The sequence below is a fragment of the Hemicordylus capensis genome, chromosome 13 (assembly GCF_027244095.1).
Source record: "Hemicordylus capensis ecotype Gifberg chromosome 13, rHemCap1.1.pri, whole genome shotgun sequence".
Classification (NCBI taxonomy): domain Eukaryota; kingdom Metazoa; phylum Chordata; class Lepidosauria; order Squamata; family Cordylidae; genus Hemicordylus; species Hemicordylus capensis.
In genome coordinates, this window is record NC_069669.1 from 6,053,768 (window position 1) to 6,081,658 (window position 27,891).

At 44.7% G+C, this 27,891-nt stretch overlaps 2 protein-coding genes across 5 annotated transcripts in view; both read left to right on the forward strand.

Moving 5' to 3' along the window:
- The window catches only part of LOC128336575 (uncharacterized), a 90,613-nt gene extending 89,074 nt beyond the window's left edge, over positions 1–1,539 (forward strand). Inside the window, exons 57-58 of the mRNA XM_053276452.1 lie at positions 993–1,134; positions 1,535–1,539. Of these exons, the coding sequence (XP_053132427.1) occupies positions 993–1,134; positions 1,535–1,539 (147 nt within the window). The remainder of the gene's footprint in view (positions 1–992; positions 1,135–1,534) is intronic.
- Positions 1,540–5,794: 4,255 nt separating this feature from the next.
- MARF1 (meiosis regulator and mRNA stability factor 1) overlaps positions 5,795–27,891 on the forward strand; it is a 45,374-nt gene continuing 23,277 nt past the window's right edge. For 2 of the 4 annotated variants that reach the window (XM_053275896.1, XM_053275897.1), the window contains exons 1-12: positions 5,795–5,908; positions 10,306–10,507; positions 12,827–13,489; positions 14,313–14,487; positions 16,175–16,401; positions 17,345–17,462; positions 18,544–18,716; positions 20,281–20,715; positions 22,302–22,468; positions 22,584–22,742; positions 25,114–25,303; positions 27,021–27,199. In XM_053275896.1, coding sequence (XP_053131871.1) covers positions 10,364–10,507; positions 12,827–13,489; positions 14,313–14,487; positions 16,175–16,401; positions 17,345–17,462; positions 18,544–18,716; positions 20,281–20,715; positions 22,302–22,468; positions 22,584–22,742; positions 25,114–25,303; positions 27,021–27,199 — 2,630 coding nt within the window. In that variant the 5' untranslated portion in view covers positions 5,795–5,908; positions 10,306–10,363. The remainder of the gene's footprint in view (positions 5,909–10,305; positions 10,508–12,826; positions 13,490–14,312; positions 14,488–16,174; positions 16,402–17,344; positions 17,463–18,543; positions 18,717–20,280; positions 20,716–22,301; positions 22,469–22,583; positions 22,743–25,113; positions 25,304–27,020; positions 27,200–27,891) is intronic. The other 2 variants (XM_053275898.1, XM_053275900.1) reach the window with 2 other exon arrangements.

A 27,891-nucleotide genomic window follows, 5' to 3' on the forward strand; every position in this document is an offset into this window, starting at 1 on the left:
GAGTTGGACAAAGACCCCTGACCAGTGCAACCCGCCCAAGACTTCCCTCAGCTGACTTTCCTCTGAGGAGAAGATAAAATATTCCCCACCCAGATGTGTTCTTGCTTTGTACCCCACCTGCAGAATCCAAGGGGGAACGGTGTGGTATGCAGGGTCAGTGGAGCAGAATCAGAAATATTAATAGTTTAATGAAATAGATATAGCAAGGAAGAACTGAAAGAAACTCTGAGGTATATGGGGCATTAAAGTGTGAAGGAATTTGCTCTTACCACCCTCCTTTGCGTTTCTCTTTGATAGTGTTAAGAAGGCAAAGCTGTGTATTATTGGTGTTCCCCCCACCCCCACTATGTGCTAACTAGGTGTTTGATTTGGTTGGGGAGAGTTTAGATATAAGAATGAGGATTTTAAACAGTGGAACATCGAACATTGAACCTGACATGTTTATGTCAAAAGGTTTGTTCTCTGTTGTAGTTCTCTTAAGTTTTTATTTTTGCGATAAAGAAGGTCTGGAGAGCAGTATTGTCACATAAATAGATATTATGTACAGAGAGGCAAGTGCAGACTGCTTTTCCAGGCTCTTGCTGCTGGCTGTCTGTTAGCCCCGCCTCTACTCCAGGACTGGAATACCAGTAACTAAAGCCCCATTCAAAAGCTGGCCTGGATCAAGGAATGGATTAACCAAAAACACCACACACCACCTACAATTGACATTTGCTGGAAAAGGTTTTCTCATCTGCCCTGTTTGTTCAAAACACAAAACACTACAGTTCACCATATCCAAACATTCAGGGATTAACTGTTTCTTCCATGCAAGATGATAACCAAACAGTTAATCCCTAAATGTTTGGATATGGTGAACTGTAGTAAAGCTTGGCAAGCTATGTGAGAGAAGAAGGTGCCTTTTTTAAATAAACATTTATGAGAAGAGAGTCAGCAAAAGACCACAATAAATTTGTATTTACCAAGTTTCTTTCCACATTTTTCTTTTAAAGGTGGACCCTGACCCATTCTACCACCTGTGCACAGTTGACATGTGTGCACTACACCATGTAAAACCAGCCTGCACCTTGGTGGCTGCATTTGTGCACTTATGCAATAGAAACTTTGTTCCTTTAGAGATGCCGCTTCAGTGTGGTAGGTTCTTTCTGGTTACCTCCAGACAGACAGCCTAGTATCTTGTTCCAAGCTGAGTCAGGGTCTCCACTGGGACAGGGATCCTGGAGGGACACACATCTATGATTTCCAAGGGGGAAAGGGGTCAGGACCTTGGATAGCTCCAAGCAGGATTGCAGGAATGCTAGCATGAGTGGGATGTTGCTCCAGCACAGGGGTAGGCAACCTTGTAGAGATGTGCAAGGAGCCGCGGTGGGGCAGTTTGAAGGTGGCAGGGGTCTCCCTTTAAGAGCAGTGGGGGGTGCACTTACCCCTCCTGCTGCTTTCCCCCCACTGGCGTCAGTTTTTTTAAAAGCCCAACGGGGCTCCAGCATATCTCCCTGACGCCTTGTTGCCCTTGTCTTCTTTGTGTTTTGTACAGTTTGATGCTTCTATCTTAAATCTTTTTAGTCAGATTTGTTTTATATTTTAGCTTAATATTTTAATTGTGCCATTTTAATAGTATATGAAATCGTTATATAAAAACAATATGAAAAGGGCCAGAGATGACAGATAACCAAAAATAACAACTTTAACAGAAGAGATCAAACAAAGTCATCAAAAGCACTGGTCAAAGCCTGTTGGAAGAAGGTGGTCTTTACCAAATGGCAGAAGCACAACTTCCCCTTCCAAGGGAGGAGGCAAGATGAGCCTAGGAGCGGCCACAGAGAAGGCCCTGTTGGCTTATTGGCCTAGATTTATTCAGTCATTCATTTTTAGAATTGAGCTTGCCAGCAGTATATTTAGGACTGGGATTTCATCTGACCTGGAAAAGATTACATTGTGGGTTTTTTTGTTGGTTTGCTCTCACAAAAGCTCTGTTATGACTCTTTGTTTCCATTTTACAGATGGGGAACTGAGACTGAGAGACCCTGGATTGCCTAAGGCCACACGATGACTCTGTGGAGGTGCAGAAATGCCCTCAGGTCTCCCATATCCGCACCCAACTCTCTAACCACGGGGCCACACTGTATTGACTGATATGTATTTTGTTTCACTCAGTTGCTTTAGTGAAGAGCTTTGGGAAGTTTTTGGATTGCTTCTATCTCCTTTCAGTTACAGTTTCATTCCATATGGCTGACATCTTTTTCCGAAGCTGAAGAGTCTGCCTTTGCTGCCTAAACCTTTGTCAGGAACTGGCCTCACTCGCCCATCAGAGAGTCTTCAGAAGAGGCTGCGGACCTGCACAGACTTTAGGGGGCATCCTCAGACGAGGACCCAGAAAAGACCTCAGTAGAGCCCCCTCGGGGGTGGGGGTCAGTCTCCTGTCCCACCGACACTCCCACCCAGGAACAGGCCTCAGAGAGCTCAGCAAAAACCTCAGGACAACCTGGCAAGAGGGAGCCACAGCCCTCAATGGCCTGGGCCCTTCCTCCCAGGGCGTCCACAAAGGTCTGATGGGATGAACCTCTGAGCCTCCAGGAGCAGTGATGGCAGGGAAGTGCAGGCTTGGTAGCCCACCAGTGGAAATGACTTCCTTGTGAGCAAGAGGTCTCCTCGCATGTAGCTATCAGAGCCAGGCTCAGCTGCTGCTCATGAGGACCAGGAGGCCTGTTGCCAGCTGCAGAAACACAAGAGGGCTGTTGCAACAACAGCTTTGCTTGCTGTGTTCTCCAGCTCCCCAGCCTTTGGGATCTCTTCCTAGTGCCTTGTTCTCTGCCAAGCTTTCCTGCAGACCCTGCTCTTCCTAAAGCCAGCCAGATTCTCATCTCCTTAGCGACCCCTGCTGCAGACCTGATTGCTACATCCCTCTCTGAGGTTCAGCAAAGCTGAACTGTGACCTCTGCACATGGGCTGTGCTGCCTTGTATGTTTTTTGGTTTTTTTAAGGCAGGACAGTTTTACCATAATGGACACCCTGCTGAAAAGGAACAGCGTTGAGCAAAATAAAGTGTTCATTGTGTATGTAACTGGAAAACACAGCTAGTTAGGCTTAGAAGTTGCAATATTTCACTAGAACTACTTGTTGTGTTCAACTGAATCAGAGAACATAAGAACAGCAGTGCTGGATCAGGCCCAAGACCTATCTGGTCCAGCCTCCTGTTTCACACAGTGGCCCACCAGATGCCTCTGGGAAGACCACAGGCAAGAGGTGAGGGCATGTCCTCTCTCCTGCAACTGGTATTTAGAGGCATCTTGCCTCTGAGGCTGGAGCTGGCCTATAGCCACCAGACTAGTAGCCATTGATAGACCTGTCTCCATGAATTTATCTAGGCCCCTTTTAAAGCCATCCAAGCTAGTGGCCATCACCACCTCCCATGGCAGAGAATTCTATAGATTAACTCATATGCTGTGTGAAAAAAGTACTTCCTTTGGTTGGTCCTACCTTTCCCAACCTTCAGTTTCATAGGATGGCCCCTGATTCTAGTGTTGTGAGAGAGGGAGAAGAATTTCTCTCTGTCCATTCTCTCCACACCATGCATAATTCTATACACCTCTATCATATCTCTTCGTAGTCACCTCTTTTCCAAACTAAAGAGTCCCAGATGCTGTAGCCTTGCCTCATAGGGTGCTCCAGCCCCCTGATCATCTTGGTAACTAACTATGAGGCTTCTTTTCTGTCACATAATATTCACTGGTCACATGGCAAAAATAGCTAACAACCTATTGGTGGATGGTGACAGAGGCTTGTTTTGGGTCTTTACTGGGTGATGAGACACGTGCTCATAAACCAATCATTAACTAGACATTTTTGCAATGGTGTTTAATGAATACATGATAAAGTGAACTCAAAGGCTGGTCATATGGCCAGCTGGGACCTCATGCAATTTTGCAGTACCATCTGCTGGCCAGTTGTGGTCAATTCATGGTGAAAATTGTGTATTTTGAGATTAATTTGAGGTGCATGTTATAACTGAACCCACACTCTTTGTGAACCTCTGATTCATTTCAGGTGAGCCCGCCCCTTTACCATCAGGACCAACAGCTGCAAGGATGCACAGGGCAGGCTGGGATAATATCCAGGGCTTTGCTGGGAGGTCTAGCTAGGGAGCATACTTCTGACTCAACTCGGTTACTTCCAAACTGAGAGATGTGATCCCCTGCAGCGTCAGCTTCAGGTTTCCTCCATATCTGGGGCTAGGGGAATTTCAGGTTATGTGTGAAGCACCCAATTATTTTCTGTTCACCTTGAACTCCAAGGCATGGCTCAGAGAATAAATTGAAATAAATGCAGAGCAAATGGACTACCTAAACATAAGAACATAGTTAGCTGCGTTATAGTGAGTCAGACCCTTGGTTCATTCAGTATATTGTCTATACTGACTGGCAGCGGCTTCTCCAAGATTGCAGGCAGGAGTCTTTCCCAGCCCTACCTGAAGATGCCAGGAATTGAGCCTGGTGCATGATAGACTGGAACCCATCTTTCCCTCATTTCATCTTCAGACACAATGCCCAGCAGTCTTTGAAATCCACGATGTAGTTATGTACTTACTTTGTTCCTTTGAGTACTTTTAAATAGCCTGAGCAGAATGTGATGGCTTGTTAGAAATCATTGTGTGAAAATGTTTTGCTTGCCAAATCAATTTAGGGCTTGTAAATTCAGTGGATTGAAATATTTTGCTCTAACAAGAACAACATGTAAACAATAAAATATTAGGAATATCTTGCTGTGGAATCGCCTTTTTTTTTAATCTGCTAAAAAGGGAAACATTCAAGAGATTCTAAATCATGGTCAAAAGGTGCATGATATAACACCTGGCAATAATATGCTCCTTTGAGTCTGGGGTGAGGGGGGTTCCTGGGTGGGAGACAGTCCATGTATCCCCATATGTTGAGATTAGAGCTGCTCCATCCCTGATGGCTTTTCAAAAGCAACTGAAGACGCCCCTGTTCATGCAAACTTTTAGTTGAATGTTCCTGCCTCTTTGTTTTAAATGGATTTAAATAAAATGTGTATGTTATACTTGTTTTGAATTTTCGGCTGTTTTAACTTGTTTAACTTTTGGCTGCCTTAAGACTTTAGTAGTAGATACAAGTATGTTAAATAAATATCTTCCGTTCCATCCTGGAAGAAAGGGAGGATAGCTCTACATGGCTTAAAATTACCACCCGCAGCTGTGGCTGCTTCACTTAAGCGATTATTCAGTTATTCAATTCAGGGATCTTAGGGACCCTTGTTGAATCTAGCCCTCAAAGAGAGGGGAAGGGGTGTGGGGCTGTGTGGGGTTAATCCATTCCTTGATCCAGACCAGCTTTTATGTATTTTATCATTTAGTTATTTGACATATTTTTATACGACCCAAAACCTGCGTTTTGGGTCGTATAAAAGGCAACTCCCAAAGTGGGAAGTTGTGCAGCCCTAGAAATCAGGGGTTGTAACCCCAACACCATTTCAGGGTGCTCCTTCTCACTCACGCCCCCATTTTATTCTATCTTTTTATTTATTCGATTCCCCGTGGCTACTTTCTCCTCTCGGCAACCCCGCGAGGGAGAGGGCAAGTCCTCTAACCCCCGCCAACTTCTCGCTCCCCTGCTTTGCCGACTGAAATGGTACAGCCGACTGTCAAGGCTCCCCGTCCCCGGAGAGAGCTTGGAAGCTTCCTTTCGCAACGAGACCGAGGCAGCGCTTTTACGACAGCTGGCGATTTTACGACAGCGAGAGGGCGTCGCGTGACGGCAGGAAGTGTCGCTTGGCGGTAGCGGAAAGAGGGGGAAGGGGGAGCAAAACAAAGAGGAGGGGCGGGAGGCAGGCTGGTTGGCGGCGGCATGTGAAGAGGAGGAGGAGGCGGCGGCGGCGGCGGCGGCGGGGAGGCTAGGTGAGTGGGCGGGGAGGGTGAAGCGCCCCCCCAGTGGGGAGACGAGGGTGGGCCTGGGCTGCGCCCCCCCAGCAAAGACCCCTCCCCTCATTCTTTCCTCCCACGCTCCCCCCCCCCCGTGTTGCGACGAGACTTGGTGCCTCACTTCCAGGGGGGTGGGTAGCCAGCCTCCTAGTCAATCTCCTTTTGTAAGGGGCTCTTGCAAAACCTGGTCCCCTCCTTACTGCATAGTTGCCTTGTGCCCTCCTCATTGTTCTGGTTGCTGTCACAGGATGAGAATGGTGATAACAGGAACTTTAATGTACTTGTGCCTTTCTGGTAGCCTCCTTGTAGTGGCTTAGCAGTCCTCTTGCAGCTCCCTCTTCCCTGCTGAAAGCCTTTTCCTAATGCCCTCATAGTTTGTACTTCCCATTGCCTCAGTAGCCCCCTTTCCTTATTGCCTTTTAAAAGTCTTCTCCCAGCTGCCTCATAGCTTTATATTAGCCTGGTAGCCTTCTCATAACCTCCTGGTAGCCCCCTTGCAGTGGCTTGGTAGCCCTCTTGCAAATCCCTGCCTTCTTATAACCGTATAGTAGCTTTTCATGGCTCTGGTAGATCTCTCATAATAACTTTTACAACTATAATTTCCTGGTAGTTCCCTTCTAGGGGTTAAATAATATTGCAATTCCTGGTTGCCCCCAGCAGCCCCCTCCTATGCCTTCCTGTAGCTGCCTAGTAGTCTTGAACTCCCCCCCTCCTCCATTACCCTGGTTGCTCTTACATAATCCGGTTGCTCTTTGCAGCTTGCTATTGCCCCATGAAAGCCTTATCCCAACCCCTTCTGGGTTGCAGAGTGACTCTGTACTCCTCACTGCCTTGCTCTCATAACCTCCTGCTCCTCCCCTTGTAGTGGTCTAGTAACCCTCTTGCAGCTTCCTGTTGCCTACTGATAGCCCTCTCCTATCCCCCTATAGTTGCCTAGTAGCCTTGATCCCCACCCCCCAGCACCTCACACCATCGTCCCCGATAGCTAGGAATATAGGAAGCTGCCATATCCCGAGAGACCACTGGTCCAACTAGCTCAGAATTGTCTACCCAGACTGGCAGTGGCTTCTCCTGTAGGCAGGAGTATGTCTCAGCCCTATCCTAGACATGCCAGGGAGGGAACTTAGAACCTTCTGCATGCAAGCATGCAGATGCTCTTCCCATCCCTTAAGGGGAATATCTTACAGTGCTTACATGTCTCCCATTCAGATACAAACCAGGGTGGATCCTGCTTAGCAAAGGGGACAATTCATGCTTACTACCACAAGACCTGAAGACAGATCATTCTGGAGATTATCTATGCGGTGGCTAAGAGTCAACACCGACTTGTGGCACTTAATCAATCAATCAATCAATCAATCACCACAAGACCAGCTCTTCTCCCTTAAGTTCCTCTGTAGTGGCCTAGTAGCCCTCTAGTAATTCCATGTTGCTCCTGATAGCCTTCTCCTAATCTCTCTCATCACTGCATAGTCGCCCATTTCCTCCCCCACCCTTGCCAGAAGTGTGTTGTGAACTGCCCTGCTTTATTCCAGGATGCTTCAAGGTCAAACCTTTAAAAAAGAATCCTGTTTAATATTTTTCTTTGTTTATGAACTATAGTTTAATATGTTGCCTTTCTGCCAATTCACTCAGGGTAGTTTACAGCTTAATTGTGTATATATTTTTAGTGTGTATTCAGTCTTTCTTGTAACAGAAACAATGTACTTCAAATTGGTATTTCCAGAGTTCAACATTGTGGAACTAGGCAGCTGCAAAGAAACTCTGTTTATGTTATGATGATCTGTGTCTTGAGAAATGTCTCAAACTTCATTGGGAGCCCCCAGAAAAATGAAACTGTATCAACAGAAAGAGAATATATACATTGGTAAAGAATGAACATACAATATGGAGTAACTCAATAGGTAAGTGATAGAATTAACAAAATGCTGAAATAGACAAATTGCTGAGAGTTGTAGTGCCCAAACAAAGTTTCCAAGGCTGCTTCAGTCAAATGAAAACCCGACCTACCCTTCACTTCAGTAATCATTTGACTGAAGAAGCCTTGGAAATTTTGTTTGAGCACTACAAGTCTCAGCAATTTGTCTATTTCAGCATTTTAAAAATTGCATCACTTACTCATTGGGTTACTCCATATTGTATGTTCATCCTTTACCAATGTATATATTCTGTTTCTGTTGATATTATAATACATCCAGTTATCTACTAGGTACTTAATTTTTTTGTACCCACCTTTCTTATTTTCTATAGCTTCCAGAAAAACCCTAGTAGGATATAGATTAGGGGGAAAGGGTTTTTAAATTTCTATGTATTGTAAGCATGGATATCATAGCAACCTACATAAGGAGCTGCCATATACCGAGTCAGACCATTGGTCCATCTAGCTCAGTATTGTCTACACAGACTGGTAGGAGCTTCTCCAGAGTTGCAGGCAGCCCTATCTTGGAGATGTTGCCAGGGAAGGAACTTAGAACCTCCTGCTTGCATGCAAGCAGGCCGGTGCTCTTCCCAGAGCAGTGCAGGGATTCTCAGTGTTTGGTTCCCAGATGTTATTGGACTTCAACTCCCATAATCCCCAACCAAAGGTTAATGGGGCTGGGGATTATGGAAGTTGGTCCAATAACATCTGGGGACCCAAAGTTGAGAATCCCTGCTCTAAGGGGACTATCTTACAGCACTCACATGTAGTTTCCCATTCAAATCCAACCAAGCTGTACCGTGTTTAGCAAAGGGGACAATTCACGCTTGCTACCACAAGACCAGCTCTCCTCCCTGAATATACTCATGATAACCGTAGCAAACAAAAGCTAATTTTATTAACAATATTTATATACTGCTTTTCAGCACACACACACAAAGTTCTCAAACGCAGTTCAGAGAGCAAAAAGTACGAGAAAATGGTTCCCAGTCTGAAAAAAGAGCAAAGGTTGAATTCCATTGTGGAGAGATGATAGCCTGCAGCTACACCCATGAATCAGGAGTCAATAGATTTGGCTGGCTCGGTTATCTTTACAAAATGTTTCCGCTTGAGATAGTCTACTTTGGCTCACGGCTAAAGCCAAGAAGCCTATATTTTCGTATTTAGTTTGGCTTCTAATTTTGCTGAGTGGCTGACAGCATGCTGTTTAGTTTCACTATCTTTAAGACGATAGGAATGACTTGCAGTGTATGCTGAGATAAGAATGTGTGCAGAGCTCTTAGTAAATAAATGAGCATGTAGAGAGGCTTTAAACCGAGAGAAGAAATTGTGGTTATGTTTCAGTTTTGTGGGTTTTTAACATGAAGTTTTGTTTGCCTCACTTGTGTTCAACCAGTGGCTTTTATAGCTATTCATGGTGAGTGAGTGGTGTTAAAATGCTTACACAAGAATTGCCACGAGACTTTCTTGAATAACTTTAGGTCCCACTTTTGGACGTCTGCAGTGTGTTGAATTACTTTAGTTCAACTTTGTCCTGGTCAGGAATCCACAAACTTAGGTTTATTTCACTAGCCAGCCATTATTTCTGGTCACCACCGATATCCTCTCTTCCCTGAGAACCTTTTCTGGCACATAGGCAGGAGAGAAGTGAGTCTTCTGCCATTTGTCCTGGGCTGTGGAGAAAGCAAGAAACAGTGGAAGCACTCTCCTCCTGCTCAGAGAGGATTCCTGCTGTTTCTCACCTTCTGAAAAATGGCAGTGGAAATGAGGCCTCTGGGGAGGAGATCTGTGTGGTGCTGGGTGTCTTGCTCACCAGAGGGCTACGTGCACCGGGCACTTGTGGTAGCTAGGATGAATGGTCCTTGTTGCTAAGCAGGGGTCACCTTGGTTTGCATTTGGATGAGAGACTCCATATTTATTTTCATTTATCTATTTATTTATCACATTTGTACACTGCCCCAAACTTTCGTCTCTGGGCAGTTAACAATAGCATAAAACAAGTTAAAATATATACAAAAACTTAAAACAATTTAACAATTTAAAAATCATGCATGAATTAAAACCTTACAATTTTAAAGAACAGAAATAGCTTGGATGAAGAGGTGCGTTTTCAGATGCTTTCTAAAAATTGTCAGAGATGGGGAGGATTGTATCTCAGTAGGGAGCTCATTCCACAGTCTCGGGGCAGCAACCGAGAAAGCCCGTCCCCATGTGGCCACCAGCCGAGCTGGCGGCAACTGGAGACGGATCTCTTTGGGTGACCTCAATGGGCATTGGGGCTCATAATGAAGAAGATGTTCTCTTAGATACCCAGAGTGCTGGGTATGAGTGCTGTAAGATATTCCCCTTAGGGGATGGGGTCATCGCTCGTGAACGAGCATCTGCTTTGCATGCAGAATGTCCCAGGTTCACTCCCTGCCTTATTTTCTGTGTGACATATGCCAATTTTCCACAGGTGGAGAGAATGAAAGAAAGGAAAGATGCAAGCATGTTGAACTTCGTATGGCTGTATAATGGAAGGAAACATAACGGAGGACGTCTGTACTAGATCGCTTGGATGGCTTCAGCAGCAAAATAATGATGCTAAACCATGGCTCTGGAAATTATCTAATTGCTTTTCGGCTACTGAACAGAGTTTGTCTCTCAGTGCAAGAACGGTAGGATTTGCGTGCACACTTGATAGGCGGAACTTTATAATAGACCAGTGGCCTATTTACTAAGGGGCCTGAGCAGTGTTCCCTCTAAGGCGTGCACATGTGCACGCACTCACATTTTTTGCTGTCTGCTAATTTTAGATCCCACTCAGGTTTAATTGGGAAGGTCCCACTCTGAATGCATGTGTGCACACATACTGCCTTGATACTTCCACCCAAACAAATCTCATTCCGCACACAGATAAGGAAAATTAGAGAGATTACTGGGCCTGAGCATGATCAGTATCGAAGCTGTGTCACTTGAGGAGGAAGGTGCAATGCACATGAAGATGTTTAATAGTCTCTGAAGCTTCTTTCCACCCCAGGAGCTGATCATAGCAGCTATATCTCCCTGCAGAAAGATCCCCATCATTACATTTTGTGTTAGCAAAGCTACAGTTGTGCATTCACCTGCGTTTAATTTTTTATGAGCTGTTACGGTTGCAGCAATTTTGTCCCTGTGGCTGCCTCCTTTTTCTAACAAGTCTGCATTCTGATGTGATCGGTTAACTTCTTCTAAACCTGCTTGCAAAATAACCCTTTTCTGTCCTAGTGCCAGCTCCAGAGGGTCGCTCTATTGCTCTGATGCAGCAAAAGCTACTGCCTGGTGATGCCTTACAGACTATTGGCTTACTTTGGCATAAGCTTTGATGAACCAGTGCCATTGTCTCCCTAGATCAGGGCAGGCTCTCCAGCTCAGTGTATTGTGGCTGGGGATTATGGGAGTTCTAGTTCAGCAACAGCTGGACAGCCAGGGTTGCCTACCCCTGCCCTAGATCAGGGCTGTACAACTTCGGCCCTCCAGTCTTTGTTGGATTAAAATTCCCATCGTCTTTAGCCACAGTGGCCAGTAGTCAGAGATATTGGGAGTTGTAGCTGGACAAAAGCTGAAGGGCCGAAGATGTGCAGCCCTGCCCTAAATACTGTATAGCGAACTTGAAAGTTACCATAGGTCAGTGAAAAGGATTCACATTCATTTGAACATTTTTGATTTGGGCTGGAAGTGGCTTGCTGATGACAAAATAATTGTCCTGCTTTAGGTGTGTGTTTACTCAGTTTCCCCTTTGCTATCTCTTGTGGGTGAGACGTATCTGTTCTGATGAGTGTTCTGTATAGTAATGTGACACACTTTCTCTTGGATTTCTCACCCTTTCCTCACTTTGTAATAGCAACACCCACACACACTTCTGACTGTACTTAGGTGTAAGATGGAATGAATGGGTATATGTATGTATATGAAAATACAGTGTGTGTATGTGAATATGTGCAAATGACCTCTGAATCCACCACAATAAGCTTGTGTTTTATATTTGTAATCTACATTTATGCTTTTTTAAAAGTGGACCTTTGGTCCTTGTGGTGTCAGAGGGAGGTTTGGAGACATAAGCAGTGTCTGGTGAAAGCTCAAACTAGACGTGAGCTTGACAACCCAATATGTTGGAACTGAGGCTCTTACCTGCACAGTTTTTATCTCCCTTCCTCAACTTCTGTTCTCTACCAGCATAATTTCAATTATTCCCATTATGCTGGCCGTTGCAGACCCCGTCTCCATTATGTTCCTTTTCTTGTGCTTTGGAAATAAAACTGGTTGAAAACCTTAGCCAAGAAAGCAGCACAAATTATGAATTTGCAGGATTGCCAAATTTTGACTCTTGGAATTCTTGGCAATGCAGTTGAGCATATTAAACTTTGTGTATGATAAACTCCTCTGCCTCTGTTGTCAGTCTCCTGTCTGTCTGTATAGTTTGACTGCATCCTTCATGGATCCAAGATCACCCATTTGATCTGCTGTTTAGCTGCTCTTTCAATATACGATGAGATTACCTCTTGTCTGTGAGAGCTGCAACCCAGCAATGAATTTGGTTTCTTGTGACACTGATTTATTTCATTCCATTCCCTGCTCTTCCTTTGAGGAGACCAGAGTAGTATACATATGTGGATGTTTATCCCCACAGCAACCTTGTAAGGGTCTTTCTTTCTTTCTTTCTTTAATTTTCTATGCCGCCTGATATAGAAACCTCCAGGCGGTGTACAAGTTAAGACATAATATAAAAAAATAAAACAATTAAAATTCAGAAAACAGATTAAAAATCTCAGTAGATAAAAACACATTAATATTTCAGTTGAAAGCCTGGCAAAACAGGTATGTCTTCAGGGTCTGGTGACTCTCAGAGTCACCCAGTGAGTTTCATGGCTGAACGAGGCGTTGCCTTTGGCTCTCCCCAGTACTCTAACCACTACACCACGCTGGCACTCTCTCATTATGGCTCTCTACCCCCCCAGAACGAGTCCATGGAGAACAAGAAGGCAGCTGTGGCGTTGAAGGATGCCCCATCCCCTCACCGTCCTGGTCCAAAGCCGTTTGCAGCTGTCCCCCTTCCTGACCTTCACTCCCTTCAGCCCAAGCAGCTGCAGCTTCCCTCCGGCTCCCAAGTAAGCTGTTGTGCTCACGGCTCCGACTCTCCGCGGGCTCCTCAGCTGCATTTTGGTGGCGGTAACGTGGTTCACCCTAGCGCAGTGTTAGACTCACAAGGCACTGGGGCAGTCACTTGTCAAGTCGGGTCAGGCTTTGCTTTCCGGTCCGCATCCACGCTCAAGAACGTTCCAGCTAGAAGCGGGGTGGCCAGTGTGGCCAGTGACTTGTCGGGAGTCTGCCTGGAAACCAAGGTCTCTTCCTGCCCTCATTTCCCCTGCTGCGGAAAACTCCACTTCCAGTCCTGTCGCAGTAGCGGGCACAAACTGCACCCGTTCCCCACCCATCAGAGCTGTGCGACGTCAGGGTATTTCCCTTGTTCTGAATTCACGAGTGGGGCGACGGGGCTGCTGGAGGAGCACCTCTCACAGTCGGAGCGGACGGCTTGCGTTTGCACCAACTCGCTGCACCTCAAAGTGGCACCTTCGGTTTGTCTAAAGGGCTCTCACTACTGCAATGAGTGCTTAAGCAAGGTTTGTACCCCTTGGATGTCTATACTGTGCACTGTAAATACCGGAGGTCCTCTTTTTTCCGTGGGGGTTCCCTTCTCACCTACAAGCACAAAAATGGAAAACGCAAACATAAGCCTAAAGGGATCGGGGGCTCATGCTGAAGAAAGCGGTGGGGTGGGGGGGGAGAACAAATACAGCACTGTTGCTTGCTCTCCAGTAATGCCCCCAAATCCTCAGATTTTCAGTGGATTTTGGGGTTTGTTTTAATGAGAGCCACAAAATAACTCCCTGGTGCCTCCAAACAACCAGGAATGACATTGGAAGTCATTTCCAGGGGGCAGAGGAGACTAAATAGCCGGAAATGTCCTAACTTACCCCTGCAAACATGGAAACTGGATCCCTGTGACCTGCCCATGAATAGTGGGAACTGTGAAAGGAGAACCCACTAAAAACAAGGTTCTCCGGTATTCTGTTCAAAGCTTGTTTAGAAACAAAGTATACGGGAACTATAGCTATTATCTGCTAACGTGTTGATAATTTAAGGTTGCCTTTCACCCTCTTTGGAATCCAGGGGAGTTGTTTGTGCTGAGGGCAGTCAGTTTTGTAAAAAATGTAAAACTGTCCTGCTCAGCGTCCTTCCAGCACAAGGTTCAGCAACAGTTACACACGTGGATAAAACGGAGAGCGTTCTGTGAAATTCAGTGAAAGATGCAAAGGCATTCTTAATATTCCTGGAAGCAAGCCTATCCACGTGGAATATAGTTCATTTGTTATACATGCAAATAACGCATGCTATCTTGTATAGTCGATATTTACTAAGTGGCACCTAATGTTTTCCCAACAGCCATCCAGAGAGAGTTTGGTTGACGCTGCTAAAATTTGGCCAAATATTCCTCCTCCAAATACCCAAGCTGCAAGTGTTTCCATCCCAATATGTAATGGCTGTGGAACCAAAGGAACAAGGAAAGAGAAGAATCTCCTCCTGGCAAGCAGCTTTGGTCAGCTGCCACAGAAATACGGTAAAGTTCATTGGCTCAGTGGATGTGCTTCCGAAAACTATGATGTGTTAAACAGGCCTAGTCTATTATATGCTGTACTTATGTCGGAAGATGTAATATTTGCCCTACTTTTCAAGATGATGGAGAAAATATCTTTGGTGAAACTGTGACAGCTTATATACCGTGACAAACTGGATTTGTTCCCTGCAAAGTGTGTGAGATGAACCCCAAACCTGAGGGTCCCAGTTCTAAATCCATTCTGGTTTTGAAATCTCCTTAAGCTATTTTTTCTTAGTTCAGCTCTTCCTGAAAATGAAGAGCCCAGTTGGCTCAAGAGGAAACAGAATATAATGCCATTGTGTAGGTGACAAGGCCTCTCTTGCCCTATAGCAATTCTGATGGCTTCAGTAAAGTTCTCTCTAATACTCATGCCCACACAAAGGGCTGTTTTGCATCTCGCACTAAAGAATCAGAATCTTTGTTATTACGGTCACTGACCATACCACTGACAGTGGTACAGGTAAACATAGTGAAAAACATTTTAAATGCACAGTAACTCCCTTTGGTGTCAATATCCCAGTAACTCAATAAGTCCAATAAGATCCAGTTATCATCATAAAAAATGTAATTATATAAAGGATAATTAACATACAGCTTTAATCAACTCTTGTCTGATATTAACAGCCACCGGACAAAATGTAGCTACCTTTAGGGCAATTTCTAAATTCTGTCTGGAAAGCAAATAAGTAGCATAAAACATTTCAGAGTGTCCTGAAAGAGATGATAGAATAATGCAGGTGGACCTCGTTATCCACAGCGGTTCTGTTCCTGCCAATTTCCACAGATAATGAAACCACTGGTAATGAGTCATTGAGTGAATGGGAATTGGGGAGCGAGATTCCTAGAGGGCAAAAAAGTCAAGCAGTGGACATAATTGAAATAAAGTGTTGTACCGTGCTTCGCAGGTCTTCAGCTGTCCAGCAAAATTGTCAATTTGGCCAATTTTCTGCAAAAAAAATGCTGGAAACAAATGTTTTTTTAACATAAGAACCAAAAAATCGCTCCTTTAAGCAAAATAGTGCCTGGAAATGACCTTGGAGATAACTTCTGACCACCTAGGAACCCTAGATATGTGGATTTTAACCCTTTGTTTAACCGCAGATATTGAGGTCAGGTGCATATTGTCCAACCATGAAATAATGAGGTCCACCTGTACTGCAAATATGGCAGTTTACAAATGCAATTTAAAAGAGCATGCTCTACAGTTCCTACCATACCTGATTCTTTCTCTGTATGGAGTTTTCCAGGCACACTTAAAGCATTATGGGAAAAGTGAAACTACATCCAGAGTTCATGTTCTGTTTGTGCAGTTATCTTGCAGGAGCATCCAAACTACTATCAAACACTTTTTGTGGCCCTGTTTAAGAATTTTCAGGATAGCACTAGTGGTTATATTCCTTCTTCTCATGGTTCTTTAAATCTAACCATGATGAAACCAGTGGTTGCATTTTAAAAACCTGCTCTGTAATAAGTTTCCTCTGATATACCACTTCTAAACTAGTTGGGTTTAGACAATTCCTCTGTGCGATGGCTATCCCAAATATAGGCATCTTAACTTTCTTAATACAGCAAGGTTGCAAAAATGCAGCTGTTCCATAGCAATAAGTGTTTGGAATTGTTGACTCTTATCTATTTCTGCCAAATACAGGATCCCCAGAAGTCGCAATAACAGGCCAAGTGCTAGAAAATCTTCCCCCCATTGGAGTCTTTTGGGATATTGAAAACTGCTCTGTCCCTTCGGGCCGTTCAGCGGTGGCAGTGGTGCAGCGAATCCGCGAGAAGTTTTTCAAAGGCCACAGGGAGGCAGAGTTCATCTGTGTGTGTGACATCAGTAAGGAAAACAAAGAAGTCATTGAAGAACTGAACAACTGTCAGGTAAGGAATCTTGGAGGAAGCTTGGTCCAGGCCACACTAAAGCAAAAAGTGGGACTCCTCCCAAAACTGGGAGCTAAATTTTGTTGTAAACTTATTTTGAGCAGTCGAATGATGGTCTCAACCCAAGGTTTGAAGTTGATTGGTTTGTCCTGACCCTGGCCTTGCATGATGTCTGAACCCACAGTCATATGAGAACATAAGAAGATCCCTGCTGGATCAGGCACAGGGTCTATCTAATCCATAATCCCAAGCCCACAACCAGGAGATGAAGGCATGCCCTCTCCCCTGCAGCTGGTATCTGGAGGCGTTTCGCCTCTAAACCTGGAGGTAGCCTGCAGCTAGCAAGACTAGTAGCCATTGATAGACCTATCCTCCATGAGTTTGTCTAAACCCCTTTTAAAGCCATCCAAACTGATGACCCTCACCACATCCTGAAGCAGAGAATTCCATGGATTAATTAGGTGCTGTATGAAAAAGTACTTCCTTTTTCCAAGTATGGGGAGGGCATCCGTGACATGATGGGTTGTCAAGCTCTGCATGCTCCGAGACAGGGCCAGTGAAAATCAAGCACGTCCTCTACTCCCTCTGCTCTGCCCCAGCGTACCCAGTTCTGTGTGAACCACCTAGAACCACCTTTTTATATTTGTGAACCACCTCATCTGGGTGAGGTGGTATAAAAATCTAAATAAATAAATATTCCTGGCAGTTGGTTTCATGGGATGACCTCTGGCTCTGATGTTGTGAGGGAGAGAGAGAACTTCTCCGGATCAACTCTCTCCCCACATGGATAACTTTATAAACCTCTGTCGTGTCTCCCCACAGTTCCCTCCATAGTTGCCTTTTTTCCAGACGCAGAAAGGTTTCACACAAAGAAGTGGGAAAGTGCCAAAAAAACGTGTCTGAGAACTGCTAGCATACTTGAAGTGTCCCTTTATTTCTTTAGGTGACTGTTGCACACATTAATGCCACAGCGAAGAATGCCGCAGACGACAAGCTGAGACAGAGTCTTAGAAGATTTGCTGATACTCACGCTGCACCAGCCACTGTCGTCCTTGTTTCAAGTACGTGGAAAGAGTGCCTTTGTGGAAAGCTTTGATGTGATCCGGTTGAGATTTTCAGGCCTAGTTTGCCTCGTCAGGCCTAGATAGCCTGGTTGGTGAACTCGTTTTCAACTGCGTTGTATAACAGCCTCATGTTGAAATCTGTTGTGGTAGTATTTTTGTCCTGGACACTATGACCAAGAACGTTATTGTAATGAGAGGCAGATGTGACTGCAGACAGTGGCCAAATAAGTTAAGTAAGAATCGGCTTGCCAAAAAAGGAACGGAGTGACCTTTTCTCAAGTCTCCAAGTTCTTTTAACAGCTATTTCCTGAAGATTTATGAATAAGCGCCGATTTATCTGGTACAGCAACCACTGTTATGTGTTGGAGTTAAAAGGTCTCCTAAAGATACTTACCCAACTCCCAGTCTGTTGGGTTGGAAAGGGGAAGAGGGCAAGCTCTTTGGGGACAGCGTGAGCAGTCCTAAGCTAGTATTGCACGGAAGAGAGACTTTACATTTTGCCATGTACTTAAAATTTTGTGGAACCACGAAGTTCTTTCTCGATCCAGCAGTTTAATAGTGTGCTAGGCTCTGGCATGCGTTTTCTCTGCAACAGCTGTTGTCATTGATCCAGTGAGGTTTTGCCCAATTCTAAGAATCTGACTTGACCCCAAGCCGTTTAGGGCTTTAAAGGTTAAAACCAGCACTCACTTAAATTGAAGCTGCCCTTTCCTCACCCTTGACACGCAAGCTAATAGCCTCTGTTCCTCCTAATTTTTAGTGTTGGGTTATTCTGGCAACTGGGTTATTTTAGTGTTGGGTTATTCTGGCATTTTCTAGAGAGATTATTCATTCCTTGGATCCTGTGTTTGAAACACAACTTTCACAGTATAAAATCTTGTATCTACACACGAAGCCAATAGTGGTGAGCTATGAAAGAGACTGGATTTCATTGCAGTAAAGGGACATACATAAAGCAATGTTCTCAAGTGCGTCTTTGCTGTCTCTTGTGAAGAAAACAGTGAAAATGAGATCTGTTGAAACCATTCTGTTAAACCAATGAGGGGTTGTTCTTTATTCTTGGGCTTGTGTTTTCCAGCTGATGTAAACTTTGCACTAGAACTCAGTGACCTGAGACACCGCCATGGTTTCCACATAATCCTGGTGCATAAAAACCAAGCTTCTGAAGCGCTCTTACATCATGCTCATGAGCAGATCAGATTTGAAGAATTTATTTTAGATTTGCCTCCGAGATTACCCCTCAAAAAACCAGTAAGTTGATTTATTTTGTGGCTTTAGGTTGTTGAATTGGAACACTGATTTCTGTTTAGCCAAGGTACGGTAATTTGTTTGAACAGCTAATTCCATGCAGGTGGAAACTAAAGAAAAAAATCCCTAACCACTCCTATGCAGCAGTTGTTGAAATGGGATAAGAAGCTAAGGTTTGGCCTTTTCTTTCTCGCCTCCTTATTTTTGCAATGGTGACACCCCTCAAAAAATAAACAAAAAACAAAACCCCTGCCTCACAGCTAGAATCTCATGTTCTGCTCAATTTAGAATTAAAGTAAAAATCAGATTTTAACTCTGGTTCTCTAGAAGCAATAAGCTAAACAAATATCAAAGGGTGAAAGCTTCAAATGTCTGGGGCATGTGCACAGGAGGAGAGTTGGTCTTGTGGTAGCAAGTATGAAGTGTCTCCTTTGCTAAGCAGGGTTTACTTGGTTTGCATTTGGATGGGAGTACATGTGAGCACTTTAAGAGATTCCCCTTAGAGGGTGGGGTTATAGCTCAGTGGAAGAGCACCTAAATGCAGAAGGTCCCAAGTCCCCTCCCTGGCAGCATCTCCAAGACAGGGCTGAGAGAGATTCCTGCCTGTAACCTTGGAAAAGCCGCTGCCAGTCAGTGTTGACATTGCTGCGCTAGATGGACCAAGGGTCTGACTCTGTATCAGGCAGCTTCCTATGTTCTGAATTCCAGAATTTGGTGCAGGCTGTAAACTGCTTTTTCAAATGTTTGATTATTTTACTTATGGTGGTGGGGCGGGGGGGGGGGGAGTATAGATGGCTGCTAACAAAGGAGTCTTGATTGGCAAGGCTTCCAGGATTTCTTCATCACAACTACATATAGAATAGAGAAGTAATGGGACACCATTTTGGCAAAAAACATCCAGCATGAGAGTCATTCCCCACTCTTCTGACATCCGCACACTACTGAACTTTTCTCAGTGCCAGAGAGAGAGAGAGAGAGAGTCCTCTCTTAAGAAAGTGCTGGGAAGGACTACACTTCCCAGCACTCTGTGATGGGAACTTACACTTCCCAGCTCCTACATTCCCAGATGATGCAGGGGCTCAGGAGGCCTCTGTTCCCCTTAAAGGACCCCCAGTGGCATTGAGGAAAACTCAGCACTGCACTGTGGGACTGCTGCCAGGGGGCTGTTCATCTCTGGCCTCTGTTTTGTACAAGCCCAATAAGCAGTTAGGAGGCCACACAGACTCTTGCTAACTGAGCAAAGAGGCACCTTTCACAGTGGCGATTCTCTTATATTTAGCAGGGGGAAGAGCAACTGGCCTTATCCATCCCCAGCACAGTGGCGTTGTTGGTGTCTACCTTGTGTTTCTTTTTAGATTGTGAGCCTTTGGGGACAAGGAATCATCTTGTTTATTATTTTTCAATGTAAATCACTTTGCAAGCTTTTGAAAAGCAGTATATAAATATCAATAGTAGTATTGATGGGGACAACCACTGGCTCCCAGGCCTTACCAGTGCAGAGCACCTCTGTGATGCTTCTCCCAAATTCTTGGGAAGCCAACTAAAAATCCCTTGTTCTTCCAATCAGGCATGCCATACCCTCTTATATGTTTACAACCTGCCAGTCAATCGGGACAGCAAAAGCGTCTGCTACAGGCTCCGACGTTTGTCCGACAACTGTGGAGGGAAAGTCCTGACCATTTCCGGCAGCAGCGCGATCCTCCGCTTCTTAAACCAAGAGAGTGCCGAGCGCGCTCAGAAGCGGATGGAGAACGAAGATGTCTTCGGCAACAGGATCATTGTGTCCTTCACTCCCAAGAACAAGGAACTTGTTGAAGCCAAGAATGCAACCTCTACCGCAGCAGACAAAGCAAAGTCTCCCAAAAAAGTGAACAAAAGTACAAAGCTGTGCCTCGTGAACCGGGAGTCAAACGATCAGTCTTCCAGTGCCAAAATAGTTGTGGGGAAAGGCCTTCAGGCACATGGGTCGGCTCCAAAGACTACCAGCGTTAAGAGTTTACAGGTGCCAACTTCACCCCTGAAAGTGTGTGTGATGGCATTGTCTGGTCTTGTTCACAGAAACAATGGAAGAGATTCGGCCTTTTAAATTTTGTTTGTTTAGGGCAAGGGTTTCCATCCTTTTTCTGTCATGACCCTTCAGCTCAGGAATCCCAGAGAGTGTGTATATATGTGCATGTTTATATATACCCACCTGTGCGTGTGTGCACATGTGCACACGTTGTTATGCTTGCTGCCTTCCAGTTACTAGTTAATCTAAAGGCAGTGAAAGATCAAAGTTTTCGTCCAACTAGCTGTATTGTTCAGCAGCTGGGAAATGTGTAGGTTTTTGTCAATATCATTTCCCTCCTACTCTGATATTCTCTGTGTGTAAACCTTCTGTCTTATTTCTAGTGTTTCTCTAATCAAAATATGCTGTCATAAATCTTCACCCTTTGGATGCTTCTCTTGAATACTAGATTTAGAACCCAGTACTCAAAAGAAATGTGTTTTGATGTCCTGGGGAATTGCAGATGTTTCTTTAAGCTGTCATACCTTGCCCACATCGGACATTACTGACCCTTTCCCCCTCTGAATTCGTAAGTAATTCATCATGAGTGACAGGGACATTGCTAGGTACTTAAAAGATCCCACAGCCCCTCTTTTGAGGATTAAACTGACATAACCCCACAAGAATGTTTTTTAAAAGTCTCTAAGATTATAGGGACTTAACTCCACTTCCCCAGGACATCAAACACATTTCTTTTGAGTACTGGGTTCTAAATCTAGTATTCAAGAGAAGCATCCAAAGGGTGAAGATTTATGACAGCATATTTTGATTAGAGAAACACTAGAAATAAGACAGAAGGTTTACACACAGAGAATATCAGAGTAGGAGGGAAATGATATTGACAAAAACCTACACATTTCCCAGCTGCTGAACAATACAGCTAGTTGGACGAAAACTTTGATCTATCACTGAAAGAGCACTGAAAGAAGACAGTATATACAAAGAGGCACCTTTTTAAAAGTGTTGATTCTCTTTATTGAGCAGGGGGAGAGCAACTGGCCATTTCTATCCCCAGCACAGCATCCTTCCAGTGGTTGTTGCTGGTGTCCATCTCACGTTTATTTTTTTTTCTTTTTGGTTGTGAGCCCTTCGGAGACAGGGAGCCATTTTCTTTAGCTATCTATGTAAACCGCTTTGGGAACTTTTGTTTAAAAGTGGTATATAAGTGTTGCATAATCCAACACCTATGAAGGTTCAAGCAGCAGAGAACTAGGTGAGGCCAGGAGCTCGCTCCTGTGCTCTGTGCTGGTGCCTCCACTGCTTTACTTCCTTTCTCGAAGAGGTCATGGAGGAGGGAGATGGTCAGTAAGGATTTGGGGCTCTGAGCAATTCATTAGGGGCCTCTGCCCCATGGGTCACCCCCCCATGATGCCCCAATGAGTGCAGTTTTTAAAACAGTTATAACAATAGTTTGCTCTGTTACACCTGATCAAAATATATTGACACATCTCTACATAAATGTTTCTTAAACGATCACACTTCAAAGTGATAGATTTCCTAAATATTTTCTTGCTGACTTGACCCCCCACCCTTCCTTCAAGGAGCTGTGTCGTATTGAGTCAAAGATTGTGCGAAGTACCGAGAAACCCCAAGATCAGCGAAGAGAGGATGCTTCTTCATTGCAAAGTAACTCCCTTGCAGCAAGTTCTACATCCCTGACAACCAAAAAGCCAGGAACAGGAGAATCCACTCCTAAAAGTGGTCAAAAGTATGTTGAGTTCCAGATGGTCTCCTGTCAGAACACAAATGGAAGTGATCAGCTGCTATTGCTATTCATTATACAAAGAATATTTGAAATATCTCTGCTCTTTCCTTCTATACAGAAAAGATGTGTTTGCAACCAGAAGCATCAGCAACTCTCCTGTAGAAAGAGAAGGGAAGGAGGATGCATTCCACGTTAGCTACCCATCTGCCTTCAGCATGCTGACAGCATCAAGGCAGCTCAGTCCTCTACTGATATCTCAAAGTTGCTGGTCCTCAAGGTAAGCCTAGAGTGCAGTCCAGAACTCTTCATGTACTCTGGGAGTATGGAACTCCTGTGCTCCAGCGTCTGACTTCTCTGAATGGAAGGATGCATGTGCACACGCAGGTGAATCTGTTTTAATAATAATAAAGAACTTTGTTAGCCACCCCATAACAAATTGATCTGGGTAGTGGTTCTAGACATTCATAACCCCATAACTGCCTGTGCAGATCAGCTTTGGTTAGAATTCGTTAGCTCCTCGTGACGCCCATAACCGCACTGTGCACGTGACTGCAGTACCCTCTAATTTCGGTTGGGCATCCTCTTACTCAGTTTCTTGCTGACCGCCATTCGGATCAGTCCTCGGAAACAGTTTGCTCCTTTGAAAGTTAATCTCTACTTATTTAAGACTACGGGAACGGATTTGACTACTCTTTGGAAAAACCTTGGGACTTGATGAAATCTTAGACACCCATTTTGATGCGGAACGGATGACGATTCAATACAAATACAAAATACCATACAAAACAATGTAAAAGACATTTTTTAAAAAATTGATTAAAATCAGATTAAAACTTAAAAGGCTTGAACAAAAAGGTCTTCACCTTTTATGTACATACTCTCTACATTTATGTCTTGCTCTTCCTCCAAAGAGCCCAGAGTTGTGCACGTGGTTCTTTCGATCCACACAACCCTCACCTGTGAGGCTGAGAGAGAGGTGACTGGCCCAGTCTCGCTCCAGCTGAACAGCAATTTGAACTTGGGACTCCCTGCTCCTAATCCAGCATTCCAACCACACCACCACGATGGCTACTCCTGACCCTGAAGTCATTGGGGAAGCCCTCATTCATAAGATTCCTGAATCGGGCAGGAGGTGCTTGGAAATTTAGTACAGGATTTGGGTTAGTGGCTGATGTACAGAGCAAGGATGCACTGATGCAGCGAGACAAGAGACTAGCACCAATTCCAGGTTAACTGCAGCAGGGAATGGGCAATTGTTGATACCCTCAGCTCCCCCAGGAAGCTGTTTATCACTGGAAAATATGTCCCTGAGGGTCACACAACCTTCAGGGGCATATTTTCAGGTGGCACAAAGGGTTGTGTTGGAGGAATACAGAAGGTTTGTGATATGTGAATTTGTCATTCTCGGTTGCTGGGGTCAAGGCCATCTCTACGGGTTATCCTCATCACGTGCTCCAGGGGCAGGACTTAAGTTAATTAGTTGAAGAAAGACCTGGGCTGAGGAGGATGACCCCGCCCAGTTCTTTCAGTCCTGCGTAGCTCCAGGCAGGCTTTTTTCTCTCTTCACTTATTCTAGCCTTTTCCTTCCGCGGTTTTCTGCCTTGCTACTTTCCTGTGCCCACTATTGCTTGTTTTCCTTCTGCTTACCTCTCCTGCAAAAAAAAAAAAAAAAAAGATTCCTTTGTTTGTCTCCCCGCTTCCCCCTCTATAAACGCTCCTCTACATGAGATATGCAAGGCCGCGACTTGGAAGAATCCATCGACCTTCACGTGGCACTACAAGCTGGACACCTTTGCCTCTGCCCACGCAGCGTTTGGCCGACGTGTCCTTCAGAGCGTTCTCCCCCAGGATTAGTCTAGTCCAGTCCCTCCCGCGAGACGTACAGCTTTGGTATGTCCCATAGAGTTGGCCTTGACCCCAGCAACCGAGAATGGAGCATTGGTTACTCACCGTGAAGGCTTCTTCTGGTTGCTGAGGTCAAGGCCATCTCGACCCACCCGTTCTGTTCTGGACTGCATCTGGGGGAGACGTTCCTGATCTCGGCGAAGCAGGGAGCCGCCACCTGCAGACTTGAACACTGGGGGTCTCCCTTCTCACTGCCCCTTTTCTCTACCTGTAATACCTTCTCTACAGCAGTCTACTGGGTTTGTAAGAACTGGGCAGGGTCATCCTCCTCGGCCCGGGTCTTTCTTCAGCTAATTAATGTAAGTCCTGCCCCTGGAGCATGTGATGAGGATAACCCGTAGAGATGACCTTGACCTCAGCAACCAGAAGAAACCTTCACGGTGAATAACCAATGCTCCATTACTTGGCTTAAGCCAGGGATTCCCAACCTTGGGACATCAGATGTTGGACTACAGCTTCCATCATCCAGGGGCTAGGGATAATGGAAACCATAGTTCTCCACCATCTGGGGAACCAAGATGGGAAACCCATGGCTTAATTTACTCATTTTGAAGGAAAATGTACTGCTCCAATTCAAGTCCTGTGAAATGAACCTTATTGGGTAATGATGCTTATGAAACATCTTCAGAAAACTCTTTTACTTTGCAAATATATACCTGTTTAAAAGCTTTTTTCTCATCATGTGTATACTGTACAATAACATGTGAGTAAAGGATTCCAATTTTTCCCCCCTATTGCATCAGGAGCGTCTCTCCAAACCTCTCAAACAGATCTTCTCCGCTTACTTTTAACATCATAAACCAGGCTGGCAGTGCAGACTGCCCAGATCCTTTTGCTAATGGGGCAGACATCCAGATTGGCAATTTAGACTACAGATTGTCCAGAAAAGAGCTACAACAAACTTTGCAAGAAACCTTCTCTAAGCATGGCAAGGTAAACACTGAATTTTTTTTTAAACTCATCTGATTTCACTTTTTGTGGTGGTGTACAATATTACCAGTACAGGAGAACCCCATTATTTGTGTGGGTTCTTTTCCACAAGGGGGAGGGGCAGGGCAAAGATACTGAATCTGCAAATAATGGATTCCCATTATTAGGGCTATGGGAATCCAAGAGGGGAGAGGTTAGGTTACCGGACTGCTCCAAATTGGCCGAAAATCATGGTTTCTCCCTGTATCCCCCACCAGATTGCCCCCAAAGAGCCCTGCCATGCTCCAGAAGTGACCTCGGCACCAAAAATTGCGGCCCCCCTGTTTTCATCCCCAAATCACCTCCAGTCTCCCACAAAAGTGCCCTACCTTGCTCCAGAGGTACCCACAGTGTCAAAAGTAGACTGAAAATTGTGGCTCCCCGTTTTTCTAATTAAAGAAGCCAATAAATGGCTCTTGAACACAATATGGTGGCTGTTCCGGCCACCCCAACCCTCCCCCCCAACACATATATTGAGGTTGGTTGCTAATTACCCAACCATGGATACACAAAATCACAAGTCCTGGACCCACGATTAACGAGGTCCTCCTGTACTATGGAATCACTTTCGAATTATAGTGAGAAAATTACTTAAGACTGTGTATACAACACTTCAGTAATAGTAAATTCAATTAAATCTAGTCCTTCAATTCAAGAACTGAAAAGTGCTTTATTCAAATACTGCTTGCAGTGTCTGAAGCATTATGTGCAATAAACTCTGTTACACTTTTTTAAAAAAATTAATGCCTTTATTCTTAAAAACCCGAAATTGTGTTGATTGGGATTTTTTAAATGTAATGTGGAAATGGGTTGAAGGAGCTGCAGTGAAGAGAGTCCATGAGCCAGGCTCACAGATTTTGGCCATTAGTACCAAGCAATGGTAAACCCCTCCTGTATTCTACCAAAGACAACCACAGGGCTCTGTGGGTGCCAGGAGTTGAAATCGACTTGATGGCACACTTTACCTTGGGATGAATGTTTGTAGTGATCTTTGGCATATCTGCCCTACTAAGGATGGAAAAGAGGTGATGGCATTGTTTCGTTTACAACTTTCTCTGTGTTCTCACCCTTCTTTATCTCTATACCCAAACAGGGTAAAATTGGTCAGAGTTAAGGTAACAATGAACAGTGTTGTACTGATCTCTCCATGGAGTAATCTTTGGAGGACATGCCTGCCAATTTTCATTTCCGTTCCCCTGATAACATTTATAAACCTTATAGTTGTGTTTGTGTGTGTGAAACTTTTAAAAGCTTTTAATACACCCTTGCACATTTGACCACTGCAGGCCCAATGGTTAGGACAATAAAAACTCGAGAACACACTGGAAACTCAAAGCTTTGCAGTGCTATCAACTATTTGCTATCTCTAGGGATGTAGACCTTGTCAAGAAAACACAGTGAGGGTTTGTTCCCCACAGATGGTGCCAAACACCCCAGCTGGTTCATAGATTAAGGAGAACCACCTGTCCTGATGGAAGGGGATGGGCTTGTAGCTCCCTGCTTTCAATACAGAAGGTTCCCACATGGACACATGTTCAAGTATTTCTGTAGTTTGTGGTGTTGCTTTTAGGAGCTTTGTGTCTACAGCAATGCACATGAAATATGTCCCACCCAGCCTTGTGCATCTTGAGGTGGGGACATTTAGCTCTGACTTCTGGCTCTGTCTGCTATCTTGTTCCAGATAAAAACTGTAGAACTCAGCCCTCATACTGATTATCAGCTGAAGGCTATCATTCAAATGGAGAACCTACAGGAAGCAATCAGTGCCGTCAATAATCTCCACAGATGCAAAATTGGCAGCAAGAGGATTCAGGTCTCGCTGACGACAGGAGCTACCAACAAATCTCTGGCGTTAATTAGGTAAGCAGCAGCTCAACTCTTCTCTGTGGCGACTTGAACTTCTGCTTAAAGTTAAGGCTGGCACTGAATGGAAACAAGTAAACTATAAAACTCTGGCATTAAGCCTTTTCAGAGAATGATCAAGTTTGTTCAGCACTGAAAGCACTGTGGCTTTTCTAGACGTTGCTGAAAGGGGGATAGATAAAACCCATCACCATTGTGACAAAATTAAGGGAAAAATGGGTTCACACTGCAGCGAAAAGGATTTGAGCCAGATGTAAGAATGGCTGTTAAGAGCAGGTTTGGAAGGGCTTTGGTTCTGTTAGTTTAGGTGGCGTCGGCTCTGGAGGTGGGAATGAATGGCTGATCTCTTAAGGATCCCCTGAGTCATGTATCGGAAGGTGTCTGTTGTTGAAGGTGAGAGTCCATAAGCCCCTGGCAACTTCTCGAATTCCATCAATAGTTGGGATTAACTCATTGGGTTCCTTGTACCTCTGTTTCCAAGTTGGGGGACTTATCAGGCCCCCCATCTAGGGTCACCATATGGAAAAGATGGATCTCTTGTGCCTTTTAAGTGGTGCACAGAAAAGGGAATGTTGTGCTCGTGTATAATAAAGGATTTGATTTGAAAAGGGAATTTCAGCAGGTGCAGTATGACATGCAGGGGAAGGAAAACATAGGAAGCTGCCTTCTACAGAGTCATACCATTTGGC